Here is a 15000-nt window from a genome sequence, read left to right on the forward strand (position 1 = left end):
ACGGGAACCACCAGTGCAGCCCATTCCAGCTGTTATTAGTGTTGCCACGGGAACCACCATTGCAGCCCATTCCAGCTGTTATTCGTGTTGCTGCAGCTGAACCACCATTGCAGCCCATTCCAGATGTTATTAGTGTTGCCAAGGGAACCACCATTGCAGCCCATTCCAGATGTTATTAGTGTTTCTGCAGCTGAACCACCAGTGCAGCCCATTCCAGCTGTTATTAGCGTTGCCAAGGGAACAGTTTCCAGGGAGCACACACCTCAGGAGTGAGCACCTAGATAAAAAAAATCTAAATATGAACTCCATCTGTAATGAAAGAACGTGCCAGCTAAGTGAAGAAATGTAAATCATTTAATAAGTTAATTGTTGTTGTTATTTTTATCATTATTATTATTATTACTATTACCAGGAAAACACTACCCTCTTCCAGTTGTTATCTACTTCCTTAGTTGTGGAGCATTTGTCCCTGTCAGAGAGTGCTGCAGGCTGCCGTCTCTCATTCTGGATTAATTAATAAAGTGTCGGCCACTGGAGACGTGATGCGACGTGACATGACGTGATGTCCCCCCTGCCCGGCGCTGCGCTGCTCTGTGACAGACAGCCAGCTCCCGGGGCCCCGGGGTCACCCCGTCCCCGACCTCATTCACATTCTAATAAGGAGGCGCACTGCTGCAGGGCCCCTCTCTAACCTGCGCAGAGGAGGAGCGCTCACACGAGAGCTGCCCTCGTTTAGAGGCTAGGCACGCACGCGCATACACACACACACACACACACACACACACACACACACACACACACACACACACACACACACACACAGACACACACACACACACACACACACACACACACACACACACACACACACACACACACACACACACACACCGCACCGCTACCGCCACAGTAGAGGCTGGTTCCCAAAGATATACGATGGTAATGAATTTGAGTGTGGTGCAGTGGTGCACGGGTGTGGAGGAACTGGGGGCTGTGAGTGTGGTGCAGTGGTGCGCGGGCATGGGGGGACTGGGGTGTGTGAGTGTGGTGCGGTGCGCGGGCATGGGGGGACTGGGGTGTGTGAGTGTGGTGCGGTGCGCGGGCATGGGGGGACTGGGGTGTGTGAGTGTGGTGCGGCGCGCGGGCGGGCATGGGGGGACTGGGGGCTAGCGTGAAGCCCCTGGTGAAATTTGGCCTGACTGTAATTACCGTGCCGGGGATCCAGGGGGGGGCAGGTGAGGGGGAGAGAGGATCACGTCACATGTGTGGTCACAAAGCAACCGCCCGGCCCAATTAGAAACACACACACACACACACACACACACAGACACACACACACACACACACACACACAGACACACACACACACACACACACACACACAAACACACACACACACACACACACACACACACACATACAAGCACACACACACACACAAACACACACACACACACACACACACACACACATACACATTCACACACACACATACACACAGACACACACACACACACACACCAGATGTGCCTCCGGGGCAGCAGTTAGCAGTGGCACACGTTGGTGAAATTGATTCTTTCTAAAGGAGCTGTGGGGCTGAATGGCGTGTTTACAATGACATCTCTTTGTCTGGGACGGCCAGGGGGCACGCAGGAACCACTGCCTCTGGGAGGGGAAGAGAGGCAGGGTGAGGGGAGGAGAGGAGGAGAGAGAAGGAGGGAGAGGAGAGGAGCAAAGAGGGGAGAGGTGGAAAGGAGGGGAGAGGAGGAGAGAGAAGGAGGGGGAGGAGGAAAGGAGGGGAGAGGAGAGGAGAGAAGGAGGGAGAGGAGCAAAGGAGGGGAAAGGAGGAGAGAGAAGGAGGGGGAGGAGGAAAGGTGGGGAGAGGAGAGGATAGAAGGAGGGAGAGGAGGAAAGGATGGGAGAGGAGAGGAGAGAAGCAGGTGAAAAGGGGGGGAAGTGGAGAGAGGAGAAGAGGTGAGTAGAGTAGAGGAGAGGAGAGGACGGGAGGAAAAGGGGAGGAGAGAGGAGTTGAGAAGTAAGGAGCAGGAGGTGTGTGTGTGTGTGTAAGGGGTGTGTGTGTGTGTAGTGGGCCAGAGTTCGCTCTCAACACCTTGTTATGAAAATGGGTAGATTTACTCTGGCACTTTCTCTTTGTGTCGAGCTCTAGGGTATAGGGTGGGGGTGTGGGGGTGGGGGGGGGGGTTGTGCTGGGGGAAGAGCGGGGAGGGAGGGTGGAAGCGTTGGGAGCGAGGCAGACGCATCGACAGGCACTTTCTTTTCCCCCCATCTGTATGCATTGGCGGTAGTGTTCGGGGAGAGCGAGTGCATCAGCGGTGAAGTGTTGCGCGCCGAGCTGATGGACAAAGTGACCTTGGATTTATGGCTGCAGCTGGAAGGGCCCCAGCACAGGAGTATTTATGAGGCCGTTCGCGGCCGCAGCCTAATTGCGCAGGTCGGCTGTAAAGTCACTCGTCTGAGGCACAATTTCGCCACCCGGAGGGAAAAATGACAACAAAAAAAAAAGAGTGCGAGAGAGAAAGAAAGAAAGAAAAAGAAGGGAAAAGAGGCTAAGACCAAGCACACACACACACAAACACACACACACACACACACACACACAGGCTAAGACCAAGCATATGACAGCCGCGCTAACCGAGGATGACAGTAAACCTCGGCCAACTAAAGAAGGCCTCACAGAGATGCGGGGGTGATTATTATTCTCGTACACGACCTCCGATGAAATCATATCCAGATAAACGTTTGTCCTCTCTGCCTTTTCCTGAGTCAAAATAAACAAATCAATAAAAACACTTATTTCAAACACTGAGCATGTCCGTAAAGACCTCACACCCCATCAGTGTGTCATAGAGTCTGGAGAGTGCATATGGTACTGCAGAGTGTATATTGAGGTTGCATTGGCCCTTCATATTTGTCCCATCATAAGCAGCAGGAGACATTTTAAATCTATAATAGAAATTAGATCTAATGTATTTAAAATAGAATTTAGATTCAATGTATTTAAAATAGAATTTAGATTCAATGTATTTAAAATAGAATTTAGATTCAATGTATTTAAAATAGAAATTAGATTCAATGTATTTAAAATAGAATTTAGATTCAATTAATGTAGCAGATGTAGATGTCATTAATGTAGTGACGTGAAGTAAGACAGGTGTGAGTGTGTAATGGCCGCCCTGAGGGCCCCCTCCCCCTCCTCCTCCCTCCATCAGCTCATCAGTGTTCTTCCTGTCTCTCAGCCAATCGGCGGGCAGCACCTGGCAGACGGTGGCGGACCTGGTGCGTCAGGAGAAGCACACGGTGGGCGGCCTCTTCCCCAACACCGTCTACCTGTTCATCGTGCGCGCCGTCAACGCCTACGGCCTCAGCGACCCCAGCCCCATCTCTGAGCCCGTGCGGACGCAAGGTGGGTACCTGAGGGCGCTTAGAGGGGCGCAGGAAAGCCTCACAGGAGGCACAGGACAGCTTAGAGGGGCACAGGACAGCCTGGCAGGAGGCACAGGCTAGAACACAGTCTTAGTCTGTAATCTCAAAAAAGCATGTATGGAAAAGGATTTTATCATTTGTATGTGATTAGGCTGTTGGTTTTGCTCGGAATAACTTAACTTAAACAAGTTAAGCTATAAATATATGTTATGTATGAAAAAAGGGGTTAGGTCTGGCCTTGCATGCATTGCATAGCACAGGTTAATATGGCAGAGAAATGATGTGTCTTTGTCTCTCTATCGTTCTCCTCCTCTACTCCCCCTCCCCCATTCTCTCTTCTGTTCTCTCCCTCTCTCTCCTCTGCGCCTCCCTCTCTCTCCTCTCTGCGTCTCCCTCTCTCTCCTCTCTGCGACTCGCTCTCTCTCTCCTCTCTGCCTCTCCCTCTCTCTCCTCTCTGCGTCTCTCTCCCTCTCTCTCTCCCCTCCTCAGACCTGAGTCCCACAGGCCAGGGCGTGGACCACAGGCAGGTGCAGCGGGAGCTGGGGGAGGTGGCCGTGCTCCTGCAGGATCCCCTGGTCCTCAGCGCCTCCAGCGCCCAGCTATGGTGGACGGTGAGTCAAACTCCAACACACACACCTACACACACACACACACACACACACACACACACACACACACACACACACACACACACACACGCACGCACACACACACACACACACACACACACACACACACACACTCACACACCAGCTCTGGTGGACGGTGAGTCAAATTCCACACACCTACACACACACACACCTACACACACACACACACACACACACACACACACACACACACACACACACCTACACTCACACACACACTCACACACCAGTTGTGGTAGACGGACCTGGAGCCGCGAGCCTGATCAGCAGCGGCGGCCCCTGTCACAGCGGCCCCCCTGTCACAGCTCTCATTAGTGCGTCGGCTGGATGCCTGGCAGATGGTCCATCCTTTATGACTCACTCTCACACACACCAGCTCTCTAAATCAGTAGCCGCAACCGTTAGTCAAAGCACTTACTGCCAAGTCTCCAGCATTTCATCATCACACTCAGAAACAGCGCTTATATAGATATAATTATACACACACACACATGAAGACACAGACACACACACAGACACACACACACACACACCCTTCAGTCGTGGAAAGTGTCTTCAACAGACTAGTCCTAGTTACTGTAAGACAGTTTCTGTCACATGTCTTACTAAGTGCTAAGTGCCATTAGGGTCTATTCCTGGATAGCAGACTGTACGTCGGATAAGCAGTTCCTGTGTCAGATATGTGTGAGAGCAGTTACCCGCTGTGAGAAAGTGCAGTGGATATAGAGAATCTGTCTCTGGATCAGTGTGGGATCTCTGCCAAGGTTCTGTTGAAATCATTCCACTGGTGGGTCCTGCAGTAGAGATTCACACACTAAAACTCTACTCTCTTTCTCTCTTATCTCCCTCTCTTTCCTCTCTCTCTCCCTCTCTCCCTCTCTCTCCTCTCTCTCTCCCTCCCTATCTCTCTCTCTCTCTCCTTCTTTCTTGTCTCTCTCCTCTCCTCTCTCTCTCTCCCTCCCTATGTTCTCTCTCCCTCCCTATCTCTCTCTCTTTCTCTTCTCTCTCGCTCTCTCTCCCTCCCTATCTCTTTCTCTCCTCTCTCTCTCTCTCCTCTCCTCTCTCTCTCTCTCTCTCTCTCTTCTCTCTCTCTCCCTCCCTATCTCTTTCTCTTCTATCTCTCTCTCTCTCTCTCCCTCTTCTCTCTCCTCTCCTCTCTCTCTGTCTCTCTCTCTCTCTCTCTCTCTCTCTTCTCTCTCTCTCCTCTCTCTCCTCTCTCTCTCTCTCTCTCCCTCTCTCTCTCTCTCTCTCTCTCTTCTCTCTCTCTCCCTCTCTCTTCTCTCTCTCTCTCTCTCTCTCTCTCTTTCTCTTCTCTTCTCTCTCTCCCTCTCTCTCTCTCTCTCAGGTGGACCGGCAGTCCCAGTACATCCAGGGCTTCCGGCTCCTGTACCGGCCCAGCGGAGGCTCGTGGCTGATGCAGGACGTGAAGGCGGCACCGGAGCGCAGCGCCGTCCTCACGGAGCTGCTGAAGGGCACGGAGTACGAGATCAAGGTCCGGCCCTACTTCAACGAGTTCCAGGGCATGGACAGCCGTGTGGTCGTGGTGCACACGCCGGAAGAGGGTAAGAGAGACTTAAGCTTGGTTTATGCTCAGAGGCGTAAGCGTAAGCGCAAGACGCCGCGCAAGCCCCTTGCGCGACTTTTTACGTCTTGCGTGAGTCGGCCCCTTTTTCTAGACTTGCGCCATTTTACGCAAGCCTATTGTTCTGGGTGTGAATTGCTTGGCAACACCCCCAACGCAACGTGTAAGCACCTAGCAATTCATGCTCCCTTTAGAAGCATGCAAGGGCCTTTAGAGAGACTGGACTAAGTTCAAAGGTCGGGGTTTGTTACAGTATTGGTACAGTGGTTACAGTGAATGTATAGAAGGGATCATTTACACTATTGCTCTTTTTTTGGGCTAAAATGTACTTCATTTGGTCACCGATTTCTTGGTATAATCTCATTTGTAGAGTCACACCTAAGCATTTCAACAGTTGGCCATTACTGTTATGTGCTGCTGGTTTTTATAAAGCACACTTATTGAACTTCTGAAATGGGATCTATTTGTAAGGTGACCAAGCATGCAAAAAATACAGGGACATCTTCCAGCCAGAGCAGTATTTTCCATGACTGTAGTGTAGAGGAAGTAAAACAGCCACGTCCTGATGATCTCTGAGAATTGAAGCCACTTGTTGTTATCTTTACTGCATTCTTTGTGGAAAAAATTACAGAAAAGCTGAGTCATCCTTTGTGTTGTCTTCAAATCACGCTTGCATTCGTTTCACGTGCTGACATAAGTCTTCCTCATGCCCAGTGCCCAGCGCCCCTCCTCAAGCTGTTACCGTGTCGACGCTTAACCTTGGCAACAGCTCCAGCATCAGCGTTTCCTGGCAGCCTCCCCCTGCTGACGCGCACAACGGACTCATCCAGGAGTACAAGGTAAATTAATTCATCCCCGTTTCCCCCGAAACATGCACACACACAGATGTGCACACACACACACACACACACACACACACACACACACACACACACACACACACACACACACACACACACACACACACATGTGCACATATAAACACACACACACACACACACACACACACACACACAAACACACACACACACACACACACACACACACACACACACACACACACACACACACACACACACACACACACACACACACACACCCAAAGCAGATGGGCTCTGGAAGGCTTCCAGGCCTGACATGGTGAAAGGGTCTCAAATGAAGCAGTTAGTGGACTCTCAGAAGCAGCACATTTTCTCTGGGCTCGGGAACAAAGGGGCCCTGACTCCTGATGTACTCTCTTGGAATAGCAACAGTAACAGTAACACACACACAGACACACACACACACACACACACACAGACACACACACACACACACACACACACACACACAAACACAGTAACAGTGAATAATAGGAGCTGTGCTTGTGCGCTATAGAGTGCTTGGCAGGCGCTAGTTCTTGGCCAACACTATTAAGCCCTTGAGTTAGCTTCGGGGCCAGGCCATTGAGAGCTTTGTGTGCTAGGAAGGGGTCTCCGAGATCAACAAAAGCACTCAGGGGTAGGCAATTTCCCTCAACCAAATCAATAATTCCACAAATGAAAACATTTCTTTAAAAGCCTTTGAAAGTGTCAGTATCGAAGCGCCTTTCGGGGAACATTGTCCCTAACATGTTGTTCTTTCTCTACACTGACCAAGCATAGACAAGACAGTCCCACACTAAACATATAGGAGATTATGAAGTGAGTGAGACAGCCTTACCTGGACATTGTATCTGATGTCTTTCTCTTCTTTATACTCTTTTTGTGTCTTCTTTTTATAATTCTGGTATATTGTTTGTATGTGTGTATGTATTAGGGGTGGGAATCTCTTGGCACCTCACAATTCGATTCGAAATCGATTCAGAGGTCAACGATTCGATTTTAAATCGATTATCGATTATGGATTCGATTTTAAATCGATTATGGAGTTAAAAAAAAAAACGTTTTATAATTGTTACACCAGGTTTTTAATGCTCTTAGCTTGATTGTTCTCTCCCTTGTACGTCGCTTTGGACAAAAGCGTCTGCTAAATGACTAAATGTGATACTACTATATGTGGTGGCAATGAGAAGATAAGGATAAAGATAAGTATAAAAGGATATGGGATCTCTAAGTCTCTGCTGTGTTCTCCACAGATTTGGTGCTTGGGCAACGACTCTCTGACTCGGTACCACATCAACCAGACGGTGGACGGGAGCGTCCTCTCCACGGTGGTGAAAGGTCTGCTGCCCGGCGTCTGGTACCAGGTGGAGGTGGCAGCCGTCACCAGCGCCGGCGTGGGTACCCGCAGTGAAGTGGTGCCCATATTCATCAGTGAGTGCCCAAAGCGGGGATTTTTAAAGGATGAGAGTCCTGTGAAAGATGGAATAAACATACAGCCGTGATTGTTTGTTTGTTTGTTTGCTTGTTTGTTTGTTTACTGCTCCCAACGGTCACTAATCAGATGTTATGGAGGTAGTAGTAGAGAAGGACGGATCCCAAGCCTAGCCAGGGGTGCTGAAGCTGACAGACATTCAGGGGAAAAAGAGAGAAAAAGGATCAGCACAACGGCAGAGCTCTCATTACGGAATCTTATTTACGCGATGAAGGCTTCTGCTCTTCCCTTGATTTTCAAAATCCCTAAAATCAGATCATATTATATGAATGTTTTTGAGAGCTTGTTGTTGTTTAGGTGTTCTTGGGTGGTCTTGTGTTTCAGCAGCGGGGAGGTGCACGGCTTTGTTGTGTTTATTTTTTGTGATCGGAGCGAGCTTGCTTCGCTTTAGATCAAATCAGCATCTGTCTCCGGGTCTTAAGTGGGTTTTATTAATAGAACTCCTTCCTCTCTCCTCAGAACACCCGGTGGAGCCGCCGGTGGTGCCCAGCGGGCCCGAGAACGAGAACGTGAGCCTGGCAGAGCAGATCACAGACGTGGTGAAGCAGCCGGCGTTCATCGCGGGCATCGGCGGAGCATGCTGGGTAATCCTCATGGGCTTCAGTGTGTGGATCTACTGCCGCCGCAAGAAGAGGAAGGAGCTGAGCCACTACGCTGCCTCCTTCGCCTACACCCCCGCAGGTACACGCTAACGCTAACTCACGTCAGTACAGACTCCTTCACCCACACCCCTGCAGGTACAAGCTAACGCTAACTCGTGTCAGTACAGACACCTTCACCCACACCCCCGCAGGTACAAGCTTACGCTAACTCGCGTCAGTACAGACACCTTCACCCACATCCCTGCAGGTACAAGCTAACGCTAACTCGCGTCAGTACAGACACCTTCACCCACATCCCTGCAGGTACAAGCTAACGCTAACTCACGTCAGTACAGACTCCTTCACCCACACACCTGCAGGTGCAAGCTAACGCTAACTCACGTCAGTACAGACTCCTTCACCCGCACCCCTGCAGGTATACGTTTACTCATGTCACCTCCTTCGCCTACACCCCACGCCTAAACACACACGCAACTCATGTCCCTACTGTGTTCCTTATCTGTGATAGGAACACCATCTTACAACTCAAACTAGCTTTAAGTCATGTCACTACTGTGTCCCTTATCGTCATAGGAACACCATCTTACAACTGAAACTAGCTGTGGCCTCATGAGCTGGCTTGTCAAACATGAAATGTTTTTTTGCAAGAAGAAGTATTTGTAGTTTTTGTTTCATGTCTTTGTCTGCACCACTCTCTGTTGTAGAGGCTTAACTATGTTCACATTTCATTCATTTATTGAAATAGCATACGCTTTTTTATACTGTAGAGTACTGTTAAAGTCGTTTAATAATAAAGTAAACTATATTAACCTAATAAACTACCCCTTTCTCTATAGTATTCATACTGAACCATATATAGTTTAAATGTTATAAAGAAAAACTCTGGTTTTGTACATTTTTATGCTCTTAATGTTGGCTTAAATCTCACTTTATCTGTCCTGCAGTTGGCTTTCCCCATGGAGAGGGTTCGGGAGTTAATGGAAGGTAAGACCCACCCTTAATACGGCACTACTAACCAGTCCTTCCCCACCTTAAGGCATCGTTAGGAGACAGTGTGAATGATATGACAGAGACAATCCACCCTGATGTGTGCTCTGCCCCTGTGTCCGACGGGGCGACAGTGGTACAGGAGGTAGAGAAGTAGTTTAGTAATCTAGAAGGTCGCTAGTTCGATTCCCTGTCGAAGTGTCCTTGAGCAAGACACTGAACCCCTAATTGATTATTTGTCTTAAATCTAGAGGGGCATTTTGCAGTGTATATATTCATCCTTTTAAGTCGCTTTTGGATGAAAGCGTCTGCTAAATGACTCAATGTAATGTAAATGTGTCCAGGCCTGGCGTTCTGGGGGGAGGCATGGGGAACTACCCCTGGCTGGCCGACTCGTGGCCCACCTCCAACCTCATGCACAGTGGCAAGGACTCCGTCAACTGCTGCACGGCCAAACATGACTCAGCAGAAAGATACTACAATGGTGAGGCGCCATTACCAAAGAGAGAGACCGATCCTGATGTTTTAAGTCATCTTAAAGAGCAAGATGTGCTATTTGGTTACTAGTTACAGTGTCCAGAGTGTATGTGTATATGTGTGAATGCATAGATAGATGAATCTATGTCATGTACATAGATGTGTGCTGATGGAAATATGGATTGAGCGGCATATTGGCTGGAGAGATGCTGGATGGATGGATGGATGGATGGATGGATGGATGGGTGGATGGATGGATGGATGGATGGGTGGATGGATGGATGGATGGATGGGTGGATGGATGGATGGATGGATGGACGGATGGGTAGATGGATGGATGGATGAATGAATGCATGGAGGGATGTTGGATGGGTGGGTGGATGGATGGATGGGTGGATGGATGGATGAAGGGATGGATGGATGGATGGATGAATGGATGGATGGATGGGTGGATGGATGGATGGATGGATGGGTGGAAGGATGGATGGATGGATGGATGGATGGGTGGATGGATGGGTGGATTGATGAATTGATGGATGGATGGATGGATGGATGGATGGATTAATGAATGAATGAATGCATGGAGGGATGGATGATGGATGGGTGGATGGGTGGATGGATGGATGGCTGGGTGGGTCAATGGATGAATGGATAGACACAGATTTGACTGTCTGTCTCTGTAACGAATGTCCTGTATGTAAAATGTCTTGCTTCTTCAGAGGTGGGCATCTCCAACTACCTGAACCAGACGGAGAAGTACAGCACGGGCTCCAACGAGGGCCCCATCTACAGCACCATCGACCCCACCGCCGAGGACCTGCGCAGCTTCTCCGCGCCCTACTCCCAGCACGCCACGCCCTACGCCAGCACCCCCATCATGCCCTTCTCCGCACAGGGCACTGCCAGCCCCGAGCAGGATGCCCCCGCCGCCCACTGGATGCCACATCCGAGTACCTCAGGGGCCCAGTATGCCCAGCCTGACCGCTCCAAGACAGACAACGGTACTCACACACACACAAACACACACACACATGCGCTCATGTCACTACTGCTCTTCTTTGTTGTTCTCGTCTCAGAAACAGAATAGTGTCATAGTGTCATAGTGTCATAGTGTCATAGTGTCATAGTGTTATAGTGTTACAGAGCTATATGTTGTTCTCTAAACTGTTGTATGGTAATGTTACATGTTATATGTTTTATTGTCATAGTGTTATAGAGTTTTATGTTTTTCTGGTATATGTTATATGTATGACGTCTACTGCGTAGATGATGATGGTCGCCAAGTCGTAAGAATTTTGCTGTGCTGAAGCAATTTGGTACATGCAATGATAAACACACTTTGACTTTGACTTTGAGAACAGAAACATTAATTTTCTTTGTTGTTATTGTCACAGCAGCCAAACACAGCAAGCAGAAGTCGATGGGTAAGGCGGTGAAGACGCCCTCTCTGACCTGGATGGAGCCTCTGCCCCCGCCGCCGCCCTCCTCGGGGGAGACGGAGCCGTACGCCGACGAGCAGTACGCCGACGAGCTGGATCCCGACCACGACCACGACATCGAAGTCCTAGGGTAGGAACCTGCTCGGACCACTAAAGACAGGACGGGCACGGTCTCGCCACCAGATAGCACAGTCCCAGTGTCCTGTTAGGCTTTTAGTCCCTCTGGAGGTCTCTTTGTCAGGCAGACAGTTCCAGGGCCTATGTCTTTCCTTTGGTTCCTGAAGCTCTCCTCTCCAGACAGTCTGGCTAAGGGCTTTCCCTCTGCTTTGGTTCCGTTAGCTCTGTCTACACACAGCCAGTCCGAGGGCCCACCCCCACTCTAGTCCAGGCAGCCCTCTTGTACCTATCAGCAAGTCTGTCGGCCCCTTGTCTCGCTTTAGCTCCAGCAGCTGTCTACCACACAGACAGTCTTCGGGCTTTTTTTGTCTCTGCTTTAGTTCTGGCGGTTCTCAGTACCAGACCTCTCTTCCTCCTTTCATCCTCTCCTCCCTCTCTCTCTCTCTTCACTCTCTCTCCTATCCTCTCTCCTCTCCTCTCTCTCTCTCTCCTCTCTCTCTCACTCCTCTCTCTCCTCTCCTCTCTCTCCCCTCTTTCACTCCTCCCTCTCTCCTCTCTCTCACTCATCTCTCTCCTCTCTTCTTTCTCACTCCTCTCTCTCTCACTCCTCTCCCTCTCCTTTCTTTCTCTCTCTCTCTTTCTCTCTCTCTGTGCCTATTTCTCCCTACTTCCTGCAGTTCTCCCTGCCGGGTGGGCAGGACATTTAGTTCCTCTGTTAGTTCCTGCAGCCCTCTCTGCCTCCCTGCCTCTCGGCTGCCTGTCACTCTCCTCTAATGGGGTCCTGCGGAGGCTAACAAAGTTAGCCATGTGTAGCCGCGGTGTCTGGACAGCTCCATAGTGCTGTCTGAAGCCCCAGTAGCGCTGTGACTGGTCCTCTGTACTCCTCTTTCAGTCTCATATTACTGATGTGGTATCTAGACCGGCACAGAAAACACCACTTGACTGGCCCCAGTGGTTACATACAGTGACCAGTGTTTTTGTGTGAGTGTGTAGGTGTGTGTGTGTGTGTTTGCATTTGTATGCAGAAAGGGGTAACTGTGTATGTGTGTGTTTGTGTCTGTGTGTACTGTGAGTTCGGGTGTAGATGTGGGTGTGGTGTGCATGTGTATGGTGTGCTTGTGTGTGTGTGTGTGTGTGTGTTTGTGCGTGTGTGTGTGTGTACTGTGAGTTCGGGTGTATATGAGGGTGTGGTGAGCATGCATGTGTGTGCATGTGTACGAGTGCGTTTTGGTGTGTGTCTGTGTGTGTGTGTGTGTGTGTGTGTGTGTGTGTGTGTGTGTGTGTGTGTGTGTGTGTGTGTGTGTGTTTTGCGCGTGTGTGTGTGTACTGGGTAAGGTAGAGTGTTCAGTGCTGCCATTCCACCTGAGTGCCTGGCTTGAGGGGGTTTAAGTGGAGCTGGGGTCTGTGGTTGGTGCCGCCAACCAGGCCTGACAACACAGATTAAACTACTGCCATAAAGCTGGACCCCAAGCAAGTGAGACACACACACATACACACACACCACACACACACACACACACACACACACAGCATTTCACTCTCTTACACACACACACACACACACACACACACACACACACACACACACACACACTGGAGCTCCCACAGCATAATAACATTAGCCCCATGTCAGGTATGGGCCCTTCTCGAGTTTCCTGCTCGGAGCAGAAACCAAGTCATTATTCTCCCCGCCTGTCCCACACTGCACCTCTTCCAACTAGCCTACAGCACGGCTCTCAGATTCTCCGATGAACCCGGGATAACACAGTTGACCTTCTCTGAGCCTCTCGGTTCAAACCATTATATTACGCCTTGGCCTCCGTGTGTCTGTGTATCTACTTTCTTCACTTATCGCTGGTAGAAATCATACAGAAACTAACAGTGTATCAAGTGTCCGATTGTATTAAATTGAATTAAATACACTTCAGTGGAATGTCTGCTGGAGAACTTCTTTTTGTTATTGTTGAAGGAGAGAACAAAAATTGAACCGAATATCATTCCTGAACCTTGTGCTCCCATAATTGACGCGCTTATATGTGGGCAGACCTCCAAACCACAGACGCTTGAGCCTGGAGGGCACGCTGTGCAATCTGACTACAGCACGGCGGGGAATCGATATGCCACCAAGCCGACGCCATCAGCTTTATTAGTTCGAGGCCGAATCATCGGCCCCTGTGCTCCCCGTGATTGATCTACTTATTTAGTGTGAGCCGGGGACACACAGTGCGCTCGGCTACGCCTCGTAAACGTGTCACACAAATTTGAGTTGTGCTGGCTGCGCTGCAAACTTTTTCCCCCTGCAGTATTCCGCCAAACATCAGACTCCACGATTCAAGATCAATCGGAGGGGAACAAATGTAAAAGGGAGAAAATGAAGCGTGAAGACTAAGCGAGCGAAGTGTTTCTGTTTCCACTCACGAGTGACCATAGGAATGGAGGACGAAGCGTTTTTTTTTTTTTTTTTAGTTACACCTTCGCACATGAAAAATGATTCAATTTAAATGCAGAGTTTAATGTTAGTGTTGTTTAATGTTGTGTGACCAAATGTTTTTTTTTGTTTGTCTTTCTCGTTTCTTCCAGTTCCGACGAGGAGGAGGAGGAGGAGGAGGAGTGGTGTCCGCCGTTGCCCGAGCGCACCTACCTCATGGACGGCACGGAGGAGGGCAGCCACGGGCACGGCCCCGGCCCCTGCCCACCCCTGCGGACGGGCGCCTCGTCCCCCACCACCTCCTACAGCCACCAGTCCACAGCCACGCTCACCCCCTCCCCCCGCGATGAGGGCCGGCTGGGGCACGACATCCCTCGTCTGCACCACCTGGACGCACCCCCCCAGACACGGTACGGTCACGGAGAGTCACGGGGGGGCAGGGTATCCTTAGAGGACACGGTTAAAGACAAATCGAAAGTCGAAATTAGTTTTACTAGAACCTTCCTCAAGGAAGTTTGATAAGTAAGGTCGTAAGAGTTCTCGAGAACTACATTATTGCTTGAGTTTTGTTTTAGTTGCAGATACCTTTGAGCCATATTTTCCGAATAAGCTGGAGGTGATATTATTGCAACTTTTTATTGAATTTAGTTTTAACTGCAACTGCAGATGTTTTGAAGGCATATTTATGAAGATGCTCGAGGTAATATTATTGCGACTCGCATTGCGTTTTGTTTTAATAGATAGTAGATGTATGAGTGTTCTGGTGTGTTCTAATTAAAGTCGTCTTTGTGTGGCGGTGAAGTTGGCTGTCACAGACTAGTGAGTGCGTTGCCCTGCTGGTTTTACTCGTCTCCAAGTTGACGTGGCTTTGCTCCAGGCCAGAGTAGATTTAGACTTTATTTCTAAAGGGCTCATGTAG

General features: G+C 49.7%; 1 protein-coding gene across 1 annotated transcript in view; it reads left to right on the forward strand.

Moving 5' to 3' along the window:
- robo3 (roundabout, axon guidance receptor, homolog 3) overlaps positions 1–15000 on the forward strand; it is a gene marked incomplete at its 5' end in the record, with an annotated part of 150312 nt that overhangs the window by 130073 nt on the left and 5239 nt on the right. Inside the window, 11 exons of the mRNA XM_080846705.1 lie at positions 3258–3424; positions 3934–4055; positions 5440–5656; positions 6391–6515; positions 7793–7970; positions 8491–8712; positions 9578–9617; positions 9965–10104; positions 10817–11098; positions 11495–11600; positions 14234–14491. Of these exons, the coding sequence (XP_080702831.1) occupies positions 3258–3424; positions 3934–4055; positions 5440–5656; positions 6391–6515; positions 7793–7970; positions 8491–8712; positions 9578–9617; positions 9965–10104; positions 10817–11098; positions 11495–11600; positions 14234–14491 (1857 nt within the window). The remainder of the gene's footprint in view (positions 1–3257; positions 3425–3933; positions 4056–5439; positions 5657–6390; positions 6516–7792; positions 7971–8490; positions 8713–9577; positions 9618–9964; positions 10105–10816; positions 11099–11494; positions 11601–14233; positions 14492–15000) is intronic.

The sequence above is a fragment of the Sprattus sprattus genome (assembly GCF_963457725.1).
Source record: "Sprattus sprattus genome assembly, chromosome: 1".
Lineage (NCBI taxonomy): Eukaryota > Metazoa > Chordata > Actinopteri > Clupeiformes > Clupeidae > Sprattus > Sprattus sprattus.